Source organism: Monomorium pharaonis, chromosome 11 (assembly GCF_013373865.1).
Source record: "Monomorium pharaonis isolate MP-MQ-018 chromosome 11, ASM1337386v2, whole genome shotgun sequence".
In the NCBI taxonomy this organism is placed as follows: Eukaryota; Metazoa; Arthropoda; class Insecta; order Hymenoptera; family Formicidae; genus Monomorium; species Monomorium pharaonis.
Genome location: NC_050477.1, coordinates 10,439,771 through 10,459,250, shown reverse-complemented (window position 1 = coordinate 10,459,250; position 19,480 = coordinate 10,439,771). Strand labels below are relative to the sequence as shown.

Genomic DNA, 19,480 nt, shown 5'->3' with positions numbered 1-19,480 from the left:
CTTTCGCCTATATTTGCTATTTAGGATAGTTTCAATATTTAAATCTATGCTGAGACTTTTAGACATTTGCATCATGAAATTTTTCTCTCAAATTTATATCCTTGATTTTCGAGACATTCGCAGAGAAATGGCTGGCTCTCTCCAAGGGAAGAAATGCGAAACCAAGACGGACGTGCGCGTTCAAGGCGACCAGTTAATACCGTACATTAAGAGGAGAGACAAAAGGCGAAACAACAGCGCGACTTTTAATAAGCGGGGCTGCGGGATTGGCTGGGCAGTTGGCTTCAATCAAGTCCCCGGGTCTCTTGGTCTCCGCGTCTATGCCTCCGGGGCCTTTAGCCGTGCATGCGCGCGTATATATGTTCTGAGCTATGAATTAAACCCCGCGAGCATTATGATGAATCATAATCATCGCACTTATTGTCGTTGCTGCCATCGCATCTTCATCTTCATTCCTATCTTAACTTTATTTCCAATCTGTCCGTCATGAGAGTATCAAACAGAAATATTTTACAATGAGTTTTGTCACAGAAATCCATTTAATTTATTCTGTGATATATACAATCTATATAACATGGATCGAAAAGTCTACTTTCAAAGTAAATTTAGTTTCCACAATTTTAATTTTTTTTACCAAGAATTTTTTCTGATGTTAATGTACATTACATCAACTACGTCAAGAATATAACTGTGATAAAAATATTCTATGTTTTTAATTATTGTTTTATTATATATTATTTATGTTATACGCTAATAATAAAAACGATGTCTATCGCGTGACGAATTTTTGTAAATTAATTTGTATTTAAAATTTAAACTAAATTTATACTGACATAATATTTATGTAATATATAAACGTTTAATGAATCATTCTTTTATTGCAAAAGATATTCGTTTATTACCGACGATTTTTGCAGACCAAGCAAGACCTCTTAACGCATTGTCTCCCGCGAGTTCGCGCAATAAAATCGCATCAAGGCTTTATGTGACAAAAAGAGGAGAACCGAGAGTGTTCTAGATAATGTCAAGTCCTCGTAACGCGCTTAAAAATATGCCCCGAGCCTGCATCTGTATGCATGAATGCTCAGCAGGCAGAGTAAATAACATCGCGGAGCAGGCTCATTTGGTCGGTGACGTGCACCGATTTTACATTCCTTTCTGTTGAAACCGATCTTCCTAATCGCGATCGACCTTGCCTAGGAAACTCGATTTCTGAAGGAGAAAAGAAACGACGGTGTCGCGCGATCTCGTGGAATTAAATCATCATTCTACCGTAGCAGCTTCCTTGAGGAATAAGCAGCATTAATCGTCGTGGCGATGCGATTGCGTCATGCAGAAGCAGCCTGTCATGTAAATTTTATATTGAAATTGAATGGCCGCGATACTATTGTCTCAAGATTGTCTTGATAATGAATTACGATCGATTTATATGCTCGTAGATTTAAATTATATTCATTAGACGTCTCAATCTTTTATCCTCCACTGTAAGGTACTGACTTCATTTATTACCGTTTTATTTTATTCTTATTAGTTTTTTAAAATTCTATTTTTAAAAAAATTGTATTTCTTTATCTTTTAATCTTTGTACTTTTTATCTCGGCGAATCCGTGCATTTGGATCTTTAGAGAATAGAGAGAGAGAGAGAGAGAGAGACAATTGCAAAATTCTTCAATGCATTATAGCTCTTATCTGGATCGTCTCGTGACGTTCTCAACGTCTCCTTTCGTACCGTTACGATCGCTCGGATACGGCCGAAGCGGAGAGACGTGACTTTCCCGCCTCCCGGTATATCGATCATCGGTGGAAAAAGCGGAAGGCTCTGCGGCCAGACGGGACACACGGCGAGTTCTCCGCGCCGGGCGCGGGGTTTTCGATTCGATAAATCCCGATTTGCTCGGCGCGCCGAGACCGAGACGAGTCGTCATCCCGTCTATTTGCGGTTTCTTGCCGCTTCAGGCGAGGCAACACACAGTGGTAAACGCCGTCGTATACTTATACGCTTCGCGTACGGTGGCGGAGCACGCTACCCGTGATTTATGAAGGCTGTTTTACTTTGCTAGTACTCCCGTACAACGACATCGTCTCCCCGTCGCGTTACGTAAACCGTCGGGGGGCCCGGCGATCCTCGCGAGATACGCCGCGTATTTATCTCGAAACGACGCGAAATTGCGCGTTAATAATACACTCCGCACATCTAATCCGCTCTATTTGCTACCGATAATAGAGGTAACTGATATAATATCGCGATACTTCAGACCGGTGCCATGGTACAAAAGAGCAAACAAAACGCTTTGCAGCAACACGGAAGCTGTAACGTAATTACGCTGTACGTAATTGCGATAGAAAGATATAACAATGAAGTTAATTTATATTTCGATTAAATGTCCTGTACACGAATGTTGTCGAATTTAAACTTTTCACACGTTATTAATGACCACCTATTTAATTATTAATTAAAATGTTTTTAAATCAAAATTTAATTGTAATTTTTTTAACGCGCGGAGTGAATTTTCTTTTACAATTTACCCTCCAAATCATGGTGATCACGGGGCAATACGGACTTCAAAGAATTTTATTTTATTACAACTTTAGTAAAATTAACTGCATGTAATTATAAAGTGACGGAAAAGAATGCTTAACTCAAATAAATATTCATTCATATTTTATTGAGAATCAATAAAACTTATTTAAAACAAGTAATATCTTTCTATGACTTAGAAAATATTTCTTATTTGAAATAAATATTATTTATTTTCTATAAAATATTGTTATTGGTACTATTCGAATGAATATTTATTTGAGTCAAGCATTCTTTTCTGTCAGTGTACGACCACGATTGTGTACGTACATATTTAATTATAATTAATTCACTGATTTTTTTTCCTCGTGGTGTGAAAAGTTCAGGGACCCGGTTACTTACACGCGGGCGCATGTAAATTCTTATCTGATGCAGATGTCCGGGACAATCAACGCGACGACGGTGCGATTACAACGCGCGCGTCGCAGCACGCTCTTGTCGTGCTCCGAAAGCAAATTGCGTGATCTTTTCGCGGCGCGCGTCCCGCGTCGAGCATCGGGACACGAGACCGTGGGGATCGCTTCTCGTCGGAGATCTGTAATTATTTCGTTCAGTTCCTGCGCACGTCGTCGCCACCCGATCGGCCGTCGTCCTCTTCGTTCGCGATCGTTGTCACACGAACCACAATCTTACTCTTGCTTTACCCTTTATATACTTTGTAACGTATAATATGCGCCCCGTGAAAAAATTATACGTTGCGTAGGTTGCAGATGTTGCGGGTAGAAATTTCTTTCGAAGAACGCAAAGAATTGCGAGCACGAATTTAAATGTAGTAAAATATAACAGCGTTGTATAATATAATATTGCAGCAAAGTTAAAATTAGTAATTAATTATTAATTAAATATAGATACTCTTATTCATATTTATTATATCTGATATTGTAAGACAAATAAAAGAGATTAGTGACTTTAAGGAAAAATTCAGGTATTTATAATTGTAATAAAAAAGTAGTGGTTTCTTTTTTATTTCCTGCGTTAAAAAAAAATTAATTTTGAAATATTAAAATGTATAATTTCCGCTTTATTTTTTCTTTTTGAATACTTAAAAATATTTTACTATTAAATAGTATTTAGATTTCGACGCTAAAACTGAAATCCTCAATAACTTTCAATGTTTCAATGCTTTTTTTAACTCTAAACAAGGTTTAAACTGAAACATTTTTTTAATATTAAAAAAAATAAACGGAGGTAGAAATAAAATATTTTTTTCATGCAGAGTGTTACAGCTCATGTTAGTTCTAAATATACATTTATTAAAAGAAATACCTAACGGTGGCAAAGTGTAAAGGAAGATTAACGGTGACGAGATGGGGAGGAAGAAGTACTGTAACAAGACAAGACACTCACGCGTATTGACATTCACGGGGATATTAATATTTATGAGGCTCTACCAGCCGCCAAAAAGAAAGAGACGAGGCAACTCATGACGAGAGTAAATGCACCTGCGTTACGCGTGTGCGTGCCTATGCACTCGTACGTGCGCGTTGCACGCGAGAGGACAAAGCCTCATTGCTGCCGCGGATGTCGTTTTACTGGAGAGAGACATACACACATAGGCTAAAGGGGAAGAGACTTCCTTCGTACACGCGTGACGTGCAACTTTTATTTGCCTTTAATGACCATCATTTGGCATTCTCTTCCTCCCTTTCTCCTAATTCCGCCCTTTTGTATTGTTTCATAAAGAGAAGTTAAACATTTAAGGTTCTTATATTTATTCACAAGGTTAAAAGGAAGCTTTTAATCCTAAGATAAAATATTTATTTTTGTCTCCGTTTTTGTTTTAAATATTTGAAAATGTTTTAATTGCACACGGTGTTTAGATTTAAAACATTAAAACCCATTTGCATCGATGTAGCTTCACTTTAAACTCGGTTTAACTCTAATTTGATATCTTTGTCTAATTATTAGAACTAGAAATAAGTTGAGCTACATTGGTGTCTAAAACGGACCTCAAATGTTTAAAGATTTCAGATTTTAAACATTTTAGTATTTTAAATCTATAAATACCACACATTTATAATTACAACATTTTTAAGCATTTTTTTAAAATGAAGACAGAAAAGAAACTTTTTTTAACATCTTGAAATTAAATACTCCCTTTTTTTATCCCCGTGAACATCTCTCTAAAAGGGTACGAAATTTCATAAAGTTTCCCGGAAACTAGTTTCTCGCTCATCCGCGAAATCTCGTCTAGATCTCGCAGCTCGATCCATAACCCGGAAGCTGTGTTCGCGAGAGGCTGCTGCGAATTACTCGCAGTAAAGTTGAGAAACGAGAAACCATAAAGGCAAAACGAGTTACATTGAGATGGAGAGTGAAGGAAGAGAAAAAAGAGGAGGAGCAGGGAGAGGAGGAGGAAGAGGAGGAGGAGGATGGGGGGGAAGAGAGGGAGGGGACTAATAACCGTTAATTATCCGGGCGGCGAAAGGTTCGGCGATGACTGGACTTTTCTACCCGTAATTTTTCTACTCGAGTTGCGTGATTCCTTGCTCCATGTATACTCAAACATTTACTTCATAGAAATATTTAATGAGTTTTAAGTAGAACCCCCGTTCTCTCTTTGACACGGTGGGATGCGAGATGATTTAATATAAATGTGGTAATTGTGCAGTGATATCTTTAAAAGCGCGCACATTTAAAAAAAAAAGTGTAACTTGGCGGATAATTTCTGTTTCTGCTCTCTTTTCACGCGTTCTGGTTTCGCGTGGCACGGCCGGCCCCGCAATAACGATCAACGAAGTGCTCTCTTTTGCCCGTGGTTTCCGAGCCGTGTCGACCTCGACGGTCGCTTCCCGACGGAGGAAAGTTGTATATCATCCGCAGGACGTTTCGCGTTCGCTCGAAAAGTATCCTTCCGCCGCAATGTTAATTGAATCGCGCGCGCTTTCGAATGGAAGTGAATAACGTGATCGACCTCTTTTTCCGCTCCACATTGTTTCTATCGGAGGAAAGAACGGATAAACCAGAAAAATTTTTCATCCAAAGAAAAAAAGGCACTGAGAATTCGACAATGGAATCGACAAGTTAGAAATTTGTTCTCGTAAAACCGTTTGTTTCGTATAATTAAAAAAAAAGTTCAGTTTCAATCAAAATTATGGATTGATACAAAGCAGTTTGGAAATTGACGCCGCTTTAAAAAAAAAAGTGTTTAATTTTTAAATTATTAAAATGTTTTATTTCCACTTTTCAAATATTTAAAAATATTTTAAACACAGTATTTAGATTTTAAAATGTTTTAAAACATTTTTAGGGATTTAAAAGATGGTGACAAAAATGAAGCATTAATATTTTAAAATTAAATACTTTTTTTAGTGATAGGAAAAATACATTACAGAGTTAGAAAGATATAAGAAAAAAAAATATAAATACAAATATATAAATTAAATATTGGATAAAGATTAGATTATATATAAAAATATTAATGGTATAAATATATTTAATTTCGGAGAATAAAATTTATATGTACAGAAATATTTATTATTTAAGAGGGACAAATCTCATCTTTTTTCTTTGTCTGCCTTTTCTTTTTATAAAAGATCTGATAATAAAAATGATTTTATATGATGGTTAAACGACAAAAAATTACAGGAGAAACGATTTCAATTTGGAAAATCGGTTTTTCTTCGCACAGTCTCGTAAAAGCGTTTATTGGCAATTTTGCGCACTGTCATATCTATCATCTTGTTGCTGCTTCTCGTTCGCGAGCCTATAAGCGTTGTAAATCGCTTGTAATGCCGGTCGTTACATTACGCTACGCGCCTACGAGCCGCGTTAACGACCGAAAAAGCAAGTGACAGCCTTATGCTAATCGACGACAAGATGAACTTTGATTACGTGACGAGCGAAACGGTGCTCCGGATTGTACGTGGCGTGTTAATAAACAAATTCGGACGAATACTAATGAGCTTCATGCTAATCGTTAGCCTACGTCAAAATGTACATTTTGAATCTGTCAAACTTTTTTTCTTCATACTCACGATATAATAGTTTTATTCTTTTCTGTTTCTCCCTGTTTTAAAAAATTAATAGTATATAGTAATAATAAGTTAAATAAAAAAATTTTTTTATAAAATATTAAAGCCGAGCTTGAATTTTAACAATAATTTATGAAGAAATATTGTTTCATAAATATATAAATGTTATTTTATAGTAATATTTCGTAAAAGTGAAGCATGGTCACTTAGATATTTATTAATACAGGCAATCTTCACCTTTTTACTAATTTTTTAATTACTGTTTACGTTATGAACCTTACAACTAAATAGAAATAGGAAGAGAGCTCGTAATCTATAATTAGCTAATTATCCGCATGGATAACATCGAGTCTTGAATTCTATATTCACGAGCATCGTGATAATATTAATTAATTGGTCGATTAACATTTCTCTGTGGTTGCGTAGCTTTCCAGTTACAGTTATCTCTGAATTTTCACTCTACAGAATATAATTTAATTAATCTTGGACGAATATGTTCATGCCGAAATTGTTTTTAATAACTCAAACGACTTGGTATCGTTTCTTCGCTTCTTTGCCTCGCCAGATGGTCTTAATTATTATCACAAGAGATGCGCATTTTCAGATGCTGCCAGAAGACTCCTTATCGCGCCACACTCGTCACTCGTTGATAAATCAATACGCTCTAGATGATCCCGGGTCGATTTAGGTCATCGTTTCTTATTATAGCATCCAACTTAGGCGAGAACCCGTTAATCTTTTCGGTATCGAATTTAACCCTTTAATATGCTGTTCTGCCTTTGCTACTTCAGTTGCCTAATTTCCTTTAGTACCTGAATTCAGACAATCCAATTAAGACAAATATATAATTTGTGTGACTAAATATGTCTTCTCTTCGATCAGAATAGTTAAAATTCCGAGATCGCCAGCTCGAATCATCGGTTACATCATCAATTCTCGAGACCCAAATGTCTTATCAATGTCGCTGTTACGACAGCTGTTACTTTGCTAGGCATAACCTTGTATATGTGATCTTCTTTAGACTCTTCTTTAGACTCAAGAAACTAACGATGCACTATTATACACAACGTTCGTTTATCTTGTTTTAGTATAAATTTTATAAAACTCCAAAACTTAAAAATAAGATTAAAATTATAATTATAAACTATAATTATAAAACATAATATAAAAAATAAAAGATATATAATGATAATAAATAGATAGATATAGTGTAAAGATTATAAAATTAATAATATATAATGTTATGCGATATTTTACAATTTATTGTAATTTTACATAACGTAATAAGAAATATACTAATAGAAATGTATGGCAAAACAATTTTTTTATAAAGTATCGCTTATAAGTAACAAGAAAAGTAAAAAAACACTGTTGCGAACGTATCAGAGAAATAGCTTGCTAGTTGCATCGACTATCCAGGCAAACGATTCCGAAGCAAATAATGAATTATTCATACAGAGATCCGTGGCTGAAGTCATGAGTAAAGGTCGTCAAGTAAATGATTCGCGATAAAAGAAGGCTGCGCGATTTTTAGTGACAGTAGTGCGAGCAAACTCCATCGCAGAAGATGTGCTTCAAGATACAACATATTGGAAATTTCGTGGACAAAATCCGAAATAAAATGCGGAAGAGATGAATATTTTCTTTGAAATAAGAAAAAATGTAAAGTCTTAAAAATTAAAAAAAAAACCAGTGCCCACCTTTGATTATATAACATTCTCTTCAGTTTCTTCAAGACGTGTGCATCTCCTAAGATACTTATTATGTAAATCTATATGCTGGTTTCACATGCCAAAGAGAAGAAGCTCGTGACAGCACGTTGAAGATGGACGTGAACGTGTGCTCGCGTCGCGTCCACGACGGCTATGCGACCATAAGATCGCGCGGCAGACCACGTGCCGTCTACCGTTCCGACTCCGAGGAGCTGCTGAAGGAGGCAGGTGGCCCGTACGCGTTGCCGCGCCTCTCCAACTTCCGGGTGGTCCCGGAAGACGCGCGACAGGTGCCCAGGTGGGCCGATCTCGGCCAGGATCAACCGCCGATCGAGAACTACGGCACTTTGCGCACCGTCAAGTCGCGGGATCTCGATGAGCCGCGCAAGGTGACGCTGAAGACGTTCTCCCGGCGTGACAAGCACGGCGGCAGCTCGAGACACAGCACTCCAGCGCAGAGCAATCTTCAGCGTCTGAGGGAGAACAACGATAAGAACTGCGAGCAGGATCGTCAAGTCGATACCAATTTCTGCGGTCATTACGGATGGAAGCCTGAGGACTGCGCTCGTTACGGTTGCGATCAGCGGATTTACGATACGGTACCGGTGGAGGATAATCCAGCGATGACCCCGAAACCTTTCTGCATCGTTGGCACGACCTCTCAAGAGAATAATTTCATTAATATCAGTAACAATCGACGCGACGCGCTTAAGAGACCCCATCAGAAGGATATCGAGAATCTCAACCATCACTCCGTAAGAGATTCGACAAACAATTGTATTTTTATGAATAAAGATAATCCTTACGTTGAAGTGAAAAGTGACAAGCGGAAAAGTGCTAGAGACCTAGAAAACGATCTTCTCAAGAATTCGAAGAGCATTTCTGTTCTTAAGAACGATGCGGAGAGCGATAAACGAAGATTTTCCAAGGATTCACAACCCGTCTATGCAATTCCCCAAGTGTTCTCCAAGCCCAGACGTGACCGTCGATTGATCGTGGTTGACGGGAACTATGTTCCTAGCGGCGATCTCTACCGTACTACGGTCAAATACATCGAAGACATCAATCGGAATCTTGCCGAGATCGACAAGAGTTACGAAGTGATGAAGGCGAATCCCAAGACTTACGGAGTGATCAACAGAATCGCCAAAGGCGAATTGCTGCCACAAGATCAGTCCGAAAAATTTTTCGGTTACGTGAGAAAGAGAAACATGGCACCCATGCCGCCCATAAATGCCGACATAGATGAAGTCGTTGAAGAGAAGAGTGAAAAGGAGTCCAGGGAGGATATTAAACACTTTCGCAGACCTAATTCCAAAGGTAGACTTCCGCCCAAAGTATTGCCGAGGTCCTCGTCCATTGAGAATACGTCCAGACACTCGACGGGATCCACCACTGCTTCATCAAGCAAATCCACTGAGTCCTTATATGCGATTAGCGAGTCCTTGACAGAATTACCGAAGATTTGTGATTCTCAGAAACGAGATCCACCCTGGAACAGGATTTCTCAGGAACCGGTATTGAGAAAAAGCAACTCGCAAGACCAATCAAGGTTTAGTGTCAACAAGGATATCCCAAAGAGAAACAAATCTGCAGGTTTAGAAGCCAAGGATTCATCGTCCTCGACGGACGACGAAGTTTCGAATCAAAAGGATCGATTGCCTGTCACCAGCGCGATTCGCAGGAATCGCTCTCGAGTCGACCAGGAAAAATCGTCGTTAAGAAAAGAACGAGCTTCTAACGAGGTCCTGGAGAGGATTTCGGGCAAACTAGAACAAGTTCGATCTATGGAGAATCGTTTGAAGGACCGTCGGTACGACACGCTGCCCTCGAGAAGACCCAGAATCTCTTCGAGACCGCTTCACAAGTCCAGCGAGGACGTCCTTGACGGTGAGAGATTTTCTCGTGACGACTCTGATCTACAGAAATCTTGCTCAAATGATGTCGATCAACATCAGCAAAACACCAATGAAAACCTCGCAGAGGTTCGGGAAGGTCCTGTTTACGTGATGGACGCCACCGAAGTGATTCTCAAGGGACAATTGAAGCGATCCAATAGCTTATTACAACAGCGTCAGAATCTCTTTCCAAGAACTAGACACAACTCGTTGGAATCTAAGGAGGTGGACGACAAGATTCAAAGTAGCATCTTCGCTACTCTACCGAGAAGAGGAAACCTCGCGAAGGATCAGCCTGATTCTGTTAAGAGATTCTCTGGGAACGGATCTACCTTGGAGCCATTATACGAACATGCGGTTAGTAATCCTATGAAACCACGAGGAACCCAGAATGTGATACCCTGGTGGGAGCTGGCCACGAGAAAGTACAGGCATCGGAGTTGCCCATCCTTACAGGTAAATTGAGTATGTCCGTAGATCGCTTTAATTAATAGGGATAAGGCACATTGAAATTGTAATTTTACCTCGACACTGCGGTTTAGATAGCTATAATAAAGATAATTATTTACAAAAATAATAAATAAAAATTAGAGATATTCATTTCTAAGAAACTGTTGAGTTTTTATATAATGAAGAAAATTATATAATTTAAAATGTATACATGTATTTTATTCAATATATTTAATGTAAATTTGTAACAAAATATGATAAAACAGACCATATAACATTTGAACTTGTAAGATTATATATTTTGCGTTTACATACATCAGCGCAGTGTTACAAGGAATTAATTTAACGGAATAAGCCATATTGGTGCAATGAACGGACGGTTTAATGAGATCATTACTTCATCATTACTGTAAGGAACATGTAGCAACTTTTCCGCTAAAGTCTGCACAATTAGCTTTGCAATCAAATTATATTATGCTATGAAAGACCGATTGGTACGTACATACATACAAAATATGTTAATTGTCTTTTTATTTTTTATTAAATATTATCAATTACATTTATATTTATATAACGACTGCTAAATTTTTTCAAACGTATTGAGATTTTATTACAAATAAAATTTATCGCGTATTAAAGATTAGTTATCTTAATAATGTCTACATTAGAGCGTATAGGTAGTATTTAAAAAATTATTAATATTTAATGAAAAAGATGAAGTGAATAATATATTTGTCTCGTGTATGTGAATTGTCATATAAATACAACATCAATCGGAGTGCATCGACTCCGAACTCTTATGGTGATATATATAGATATGATTTTATTTGCAGTAACCGTTGTGCCGGTTAAACCAATGAAATAATAAATTCGATAATGAGGCCTCGCCGTCAAAATTGAGCTCAGCGCATTCCGTCAGCGCATTTAGAAAGACAACGGCAGCTTGTAATAAAGCGTAGGTCGATTATTCCGTTCGCAGTCCCGATTGAATAATTATGCACGCATACTTCGGCACTCTTTGTAATCGTGCCCTACCTCGACGACATAATGACTGTTATCAATTGAAATTGCACACATTTACGTCTCTCGTCTTACGTAAGATCGATTGATTTGTTCCAAACATTTCTGAAATAACTTCTTTTATTTTAGTTTTTACTTTTAGTGTTTTCTTTTTTTATCTTAAACTTTTGCTTGTATTTACTTTTAACTTTTATTTTTATTTATACTTTTAATTTTTGGACCTGCTTACATGATTTGAAAAACGAGCCCCTTTCTCACGTCTTATTTCCCCGTCATTAGTTGAGAACGACATGAAGAAAGGCAACTCACGATTATCAGAGACCCCGCAGGGGCAATTGCACAATTGACTGGCATCAGAAACGATTGGTCAATCGCGAAGTTTATTCTCTATGTATATTCCGTCTTCTTATGCAATTTACTCTTTTTGCAGTCTTGAAACTCCGCACTGATTAAAACATAAATTTTAGTCACCGACGCTTCGCGACACGCCTCCCGCTTGCTTTCTCCATTCAAGCTGATCATTGCTTAGGAAATGTAATTGATTCTTTCAACATTAACTTCACATATACAATGTATTTCTCTTCCGTACAAAATGTTATATAATTTAATAATTTTATATTTTAATTTAATGTTACTCTTTTATATATTTTTTCTACAGGATAAAAATAATATAAATTGAAAAAATGTAATAAATTAATTCAAAATATATTTTAAGATGACCCAAAATGTTTTTTTTTTTTTTTTAAGGATGAATTACTAAGAAAGGCACTTTCCTTAGAAAAAACTTTCTACCTAGAAATTGAAACCTAAAAGCAAATACTCCTGGTGGAACAATTTTCGTAAACTGTGACCTTATTTCTCTCTCTCTCTCTCTCTCTCTCTCTCTCTCTCTCTCTCTCTCTCTCTCTCTCTCTCTCTCTCTCTCTCTCTCTCTCTCTCTTTCTCCCTCTGTCGGATAGAAATATTCAAGAAAGGTTTAAACGCCACGTGGTAGAAAGATATAAAACTGTCACTGGGATTTGTGACAGACTGTTACATTATAAACACCCTTGCGGGATCCCTGCCTCGTCCGTTCCTGCAAGAGGGAGAAAGATTTATGCGTTTCAGGGGTGCACTTTCAGCCGGATATCGTGTGTAAACACGCACCCTCTCGTATACATGACATTCCTTTTTTTTGGTTTTTAAACGAAATCGTTTTTTCTCTTTCGTTTCTTTTCTCGTCACGATTAATAACACAGCTAATCACATTTTTCTATGACGTGAAATGTGATCTAATGCAATCTTGATATTTACGATCTTTTATTTCAAATTTAGCAATTACGAAATATATTCACTCTAGCCTCTAGCTGATAAATAAAATATAGCAGTATTATATATTTTACACGCTGTTTTAAAAAGTAATGACGTAAAGGTAGCGCCATAAACAATTTTTTTTTTGTTAAATCTATATAAATAAAAATGTAAATGTTTGTTCCTCATCTAAGATCTCCGTAAGTTTTTCACCGATTACTTTGAAATTTTGACACAATGTTGCATTCGAAAACAGGAGTGTTCTTATGGGGTTTGATTTTGGATATACCGGTGTTTCAAAAATGATGGCCATAATTTAAGTGTAAAAAATAGTTTTTCATTAATATTATTGAAATTTTGACACATTGAGACGGGGAGAGACGGGGAGAGATGGGTAGAGATAGGGAGAGATCGGGAGAGACCGGGAGAGACGGGGAGAGACGGGGAGAGACCGGGAGAGACCGAGAGAGACGGGGAGAGACGGGTAGAGATAGGGAGAGACGGGGAGAGACTGGGAGAGACCGGGAGAGACGGTGAGAGACCGGGAGAGACGGGGAGAGACGGGTAGAGACCGGGAGAAATCGGAAGAGACCAGGAGAGACCGGGAGAGGCAAAGAATGTTTCTATTGTGTTTAAATTAAGGTAATAAGAAAAATAAAGATGGCTGTTATTTTATTGAAAAAAAGGAACTTATTTAAAACAGTTTTTTGAATGGATTTCTAAATCCATGTCAGCTTTTAGAAAAAAGTTAGAAATACGTGAATAAATAAATATTAGATTTATTAAAGATAGATAAATGCTTATTCAAAAATAAAATAAAAAGAGCAACAGTAAAGCAAGGCTCTTGAAAGTTAAATAACGAAAGCAAAGAAAATTTGAACAAACGTAGCATAAGAATAGAGAGCCACAGCAACGCGTGGCAGGGCATAGCTAGTTTATAATAAAATAAAATAAGAAAAAAACAAACTGTAATGAAATATTTCTATTATTGAAAAATATTGCTTATTTGTCTGTTTCCTCTTTTATTGGAAAAAAAATTTTTAGGATAAAGAAATATTTTTTGCAAAATATGACAGATTGCTTTTGAAATGTAACACAATACTAAAGAAAGTTATTTTGTTTTAAAAAAATGTAAAATAAGAAAAAAGATTTTTTATAAAAGATTTAATAATTATTCAATATAACATACACAAATGTTTTTAAGAGAATGAAATATTCAGAAAGAATATTGTCATCCTGAACTTGAAAAGAAAGCCATGTGAAATATGAGAGCGCACTTTGAGACCTTGGCATTAAAAATGTCCTTGCGGCATTAATTATCGAGCATAATGCTGACCCTCACCCTTCTTTCTGCTACAGCAATTATACGGGGAGCTACATTGTGATGGGAACTTCGGGGATAATGTACGTTGTGAACACGGCGTAATCCTCGAAGCGTTACGACCCGAACTAACTGGGCTAACAGTTCCCAGGCCGCAAAAGCGCGATATTCTTCTCGGAGAAACGTTACACGATGTTACATTATCGCCTGAAAAATTCGAAACGTGAATTCCAAGGAATTACAAGGCCCTAAGAGACTTCATCAATTTTTTTTACGTTTATTTTGAATTTAATTAAATCGCTCTTATTTAATTTATTATACCATTTAAATTGTTGGAAAGAAAAAATTATAGAAACTTATTGTTTACTTACAGTTAATTTTCCTTTCGCAAATATTTTATACATATATATAACAAGTAAAAATTATTATATCTAATTATTAATTTATAATTATACCAGGGACGTTTAAAATGGATGTAAATCTATATCTGACATTCGATAAAACATAATTGGCGCATAAAATTGATTTACTGCTTAAGAGCTATATATAATAATGCAAGACCTTGTCCGTTGCATCAATGATCTTCTAAGTCTTTAGACTGTGCCTTTAAGATTAAAATATATTGTAGTATTTATAAAATATTTCTTTTTATTTTTAGTTTGCACACATGAAACGTGTCTCTTTATTTTTGACATTCAACTTTAAAACATTTTATATGTTGTATATATGTAGACACGCGAAATCTCTCGACGAGAGAAGCAACGGCTTTAACTTTCGCAATGAGGCAAATTTTTACGAGAAATGCCCGCAGGATGTCAAATATATTTTATGACTCTTATTATTTAAAATCATATATCTGACCGTACAAATTTTATGTTATAAGAAAGTTGTGTCAAAACTTGAACAGAAAAAATGCGTTTATTTTTAGTTTGTTAAAAATTATTATTATTAAATATTATTAATGTACAATTAGCAGCATAACGGCTACTAAAAAGTTATCACGATTTTTTATTTTAATATTTTATCGCAACATTAAAAATTTTACTGTAAATTATCGTCGAATTTTTGCGGCATTTTAATAGATTTTTTTTAATTAAAAATGTGTATTACTATCTCCATTTTTTATTTATCTTTATTTTTAATTGCAATAAGACATTGGCGTAATTGAAAGAGACGTTGAGGATTAAAATATCGGTCGAGCCGTTTACCCGCGACGTACCCTCGTCAAGATGCACCGGCACTTGCTTGATGTTTTCCCTGGAGAACAAGGCGAGTCACTGTACGCCGCGCGCGATGCATTTTGCTCCTCGGCACGTGCGTTTTTGCCGCAGGCTTCCGGTCCAGTTTTTAGCTCCGTCCGTCCTCGGAGCTCGGCAAACCCTTCGTTAAGCTTGATGCACAACGAGGCGAAACCGAGACTTTTCTTTCAGTGAAAGCAAACTTTTCTCTAATATGATAAAAAGTTGATATCAAGAATACACACACACACATACACATACACACACACACACGTGATAAGAATTATGAATTACATACTTTGTGAAAGTTTATTTGGATTTATTTATTCGTTTAAAAATATATTATATACGAAAAATGGAATCATTTTCGCTGCATAAGCTGTTATAAGCTAAACTTTTTAATTCAGGTATTCACGATCAAAATATTTTGACGTTGATTAAGAAAAGATAGATCTACTAAGAAGCCTGCAGTTTTTAAATTTCAATAATTTTTAGCTAGTATTTGTAGTGCCAAAATATCCTTAAAAAAATATCCGAAACGTATTTTTTGGAGAAAAATTACATACATATTTCAATGTCGTTCGCTGACGTTTCGCTATTTTTCGGAATAATTTAGTTATTTTAATTAATATTGCGCCGCCGTAAGTACTCGTCATCGACAATTGGCAGCTCAAAAAATACATTGGGGCCTCGATATGTCGAACGCAATCTGACGTGAGATACGCTTGAAATAAAGTTGCTCGGTGGAAGGTGTAAGGCGAGTAGGTGGGTCGCTTTTACGAGCGTAAATCGTGTACGTACACGCTTCTCAGATGCATCACGGCGGTAGGTGAAGCCGGGCGCATTAGCGGCGAGCGTGGGAGCCAATATTTACAGCCCATACCAGGACCCATACAAGTGGACCCACCGACCTCATTCGACCGCGAGCACCTTTATCTTCCTCGAACGAACGCGCAACGTGTTCAAACATTGTTTCTAATTAGGAGTTCTTTGAGAAATTTCCAAGTCAATTTATTCCTAAAAAAAAGTTCATCTTTTAACGACACGAAATGCCTCATTATGATCAATTTTATTTTGAGGAGAAAAAACCTATTATATAACTTTAATTTTTAATTTAATCTTAGTTTAGAATTAATTCTATGTTATAATTTTTATGTTACCTTTGAATAAAATATTCTTAATATTGTACCATGAATTTCAGATTTTAGTTGGAAAATATGATTCATATTGCATATTTAAATTGAAGGGTTTCCTACAAAAATTAAACAAGTCCATAAAGATAAATTTTCAGGAAGCAAAGAATTTTCAAACTGTGTTCATTGTAAATTTTTCTCCGGATGTATAAAAGTTATACAAAGATTTAGACTTTATGATTAATATTTTAAAGAATCTATTTAAAAAATTAAGACCTTTAAACTTTTTTATCCTTGCCGGGAATTTTATATTTACGATCTATTATATATGTATGTACATATATTACACACATTTTTTGTTTAATTTTTATTCTTGCCGGGACATATTGTTCACGATATGATGCTACTGGTACAGAATAAATTGACTATAATTGGCTATAATCCAGGCTTTTGAAAAAAAAAGACTTGTTTGGTTTTTGTAGAGATACCTTCAACCTTTATCATCTGTTTTTAATCAAGTGTAGAAATCTACTTGGGTGAAAACAGTATTTTTACCGGAAGTGCAAAGGTCAATGTTCGGAGGGAAGATCTCGTATCCCAGCTGCAGAATCACGTCGAGAGTCATTCCACGTTGTACGTTAAAGTAATAAGGTGGGACAATGGGCCCCGAGACACCCGCTCGCAGCACCGAATTACATGTCCCACGTTTGCTGTTACCGTTTTACGAGCGGCATAATTCCTCCGGAATTACACGCGACTCTAGAATCGCACCCGCACGCACGAACAGAATCCTCGGCTCCCACCGGTCCCCTTTGTTCATGGGTTTGTACGAGTTTCTGATGAAACTCCACACTCGTCCGTCCGCGAAGAGAAAAAAGGAGTACCGCTGATTGTCCTCTTAGAATTTTATGATCGCATGATACCTTCCGAGGAGGAAGAAAAAGCTGGTGCTTATATTCGTGGAAACAATGGTGAGCACAGCTGACTTCGAGATTTAAAGGAATCTCGATCCTGAAGGAATCTTCTGCGATTTTATGTGGTAACGGGATAGCGATCACGGCGAGTTCGACGACCGTGTTTTTATTCCGCAAATAAAGACTCCATTTAGAAAGGGCTATAAGTTTCATGTTCCCCGAATGTGTTCTTTTTCTCTATGTAAGCTTTGTTTCCACACGATTAAAAATTCGAAATTCAAGTACTAAAATATTTTACGCAATATTAGTTTAAAATATTAAACTTAAATTAAATATTACAGCTATTAATTATCTTCTAAATTGTTGATAATTTATTAATGAACCAATGCATAAGAATGCTAATAAAAATAGCTATAAAATCAATTAAAATTGATTAAATTACGTGACCAATAATAAAAAATATTAATATTGTGATGATAATATTGATTGTGTGTGTGTGTATGTAATTGTATTGTCTAAATTAGTATATTATTCACTGAATGACAATGAATAGTACATGATTTCAGTGTCTTATAACAATGGATGATCACAATCATAAGTATAGCACTGCAAATCAGTAAGATTTTATTGATTCATAGGTTTAGATTCGAACGAGACTAGCTCAAAGTTATGCTATACCATTTTCTAAATATATGACGCGGCAAAAGCTTATCTTTTCTTTTTGCGCAAAGAAACGGGAAGGAAAACACAAATGGTGATTCATCAAAAACACAGTTTAAATATTTAAAACGCGAAGACAGAAAAAAACACATAATATTTTAAAAGTAAACGTTTCTTTTTTTAGCGTAATTAAAATGTAATTATTATGTTAGATAAAGCGATATTGCAAAACTCTTACCTTAAGCGGAAATGAAATATCGTTAATCCAAGCGTGTCATCGCGGCATCGGTCACAGTTGTGAGTTGTAATAACAAAAGTGTAACAAAAAAAAAGGACAGTGTTAGCAACGAGCGGTGACCATTATTGCTCAGGAATGGACAAAGAAAATCGTTGGAGCGAAAAAAGAGAGACAGAGAGAGAGAGGGCAAAGAAAGAAAACGAACGACATTTACATCGCTCCAGTTTAAATTATCGAGCGTTTTGTCGGCGCGAGCACTTTCTTCTACACCATGGCTGATTATCTTCTTCGCCTTCGTGGCGCAACGTTGAAAACACGTCCAGATCCTGAGAGAGTAATTACGTGACGAGAAACACGAGTCCGATACTCCGACACGGCACCTCTCTCGTAAAAGAGACTACAACGACGACTATTAATCTCCGCCCCGCACGTTCGTTGAAATTACCTCCGCCAGACGCTGCTTAAAACACAGTTATTATTTGGCACGAGATAACGTAGAAGTTGCTTTAACAGAGTCACATGTGTACATTTTTGTCCCTTGCGAACTCGCCATTTGTATCGAATAAGGAAGTAAACATTGTAGCGACGCGACGTCTAATTATACTATTAATACGAGTTATGTATGATATCAAATTGTATAATAAAATTATTGTCCTCCAAGAGTTTACATAATTATATCATTCGAAATAAAAATAATATATAACGCGATTGTTTTAAATTTAAAATACTTGATAAATTTACATGGATATTAAAAAACGCGTGTCATTTGCTTGTTTCAGGCACACGTGGTCTCAGCTTTTGAGCAATCGTTATCCAATATGACCCAGAGATTACAGCAACTTACGGCTACAGCTGAGAAGAAGGTAAAAATATTTAATATTAATAAAAAATATAAGTTCTCGCGATTTGAGAAAAGAGGAATTTTTGCTCCTTTGTAAGCATTTTTGCATAAAGTATAAAATATCCTTGAATTTGATTAAGAAGATAGGAAGAAATAAAAAATTAATGTACTCTGGATTTAATCGACACTCGATCCAGACGTATGCTCTGGGAA

The 19,480-nt window shown here is 36.3% G+C and overlaps 1 protein-coding gene across 7 annotated transcripts in view; it reads left to right on the top strand.

Annotated features, from left to right (window-relative positions):
* LOC105839736 (protein sickie) overlaps window positions 1–19,480 on the top strand; it is a 190,401-nt gene that overhangs the window by 164,695 nt on the left and 6,226 nt on the right. For all 7 annotated transcript variants that reach the window (XM_036293781.1, XM_036293776.1, XM_036293778.1 and 4 more), the window contains one exon: window positions 19,206–19,289. In XM_036293781.1, coding sequence (XP_036149674.1) covers window positions 19,206–19,289 — 84 coding nt within the window. The remainder of the gene's footprint in view (window positions 1–19,205; window positions 19,290–19,480) is intronic.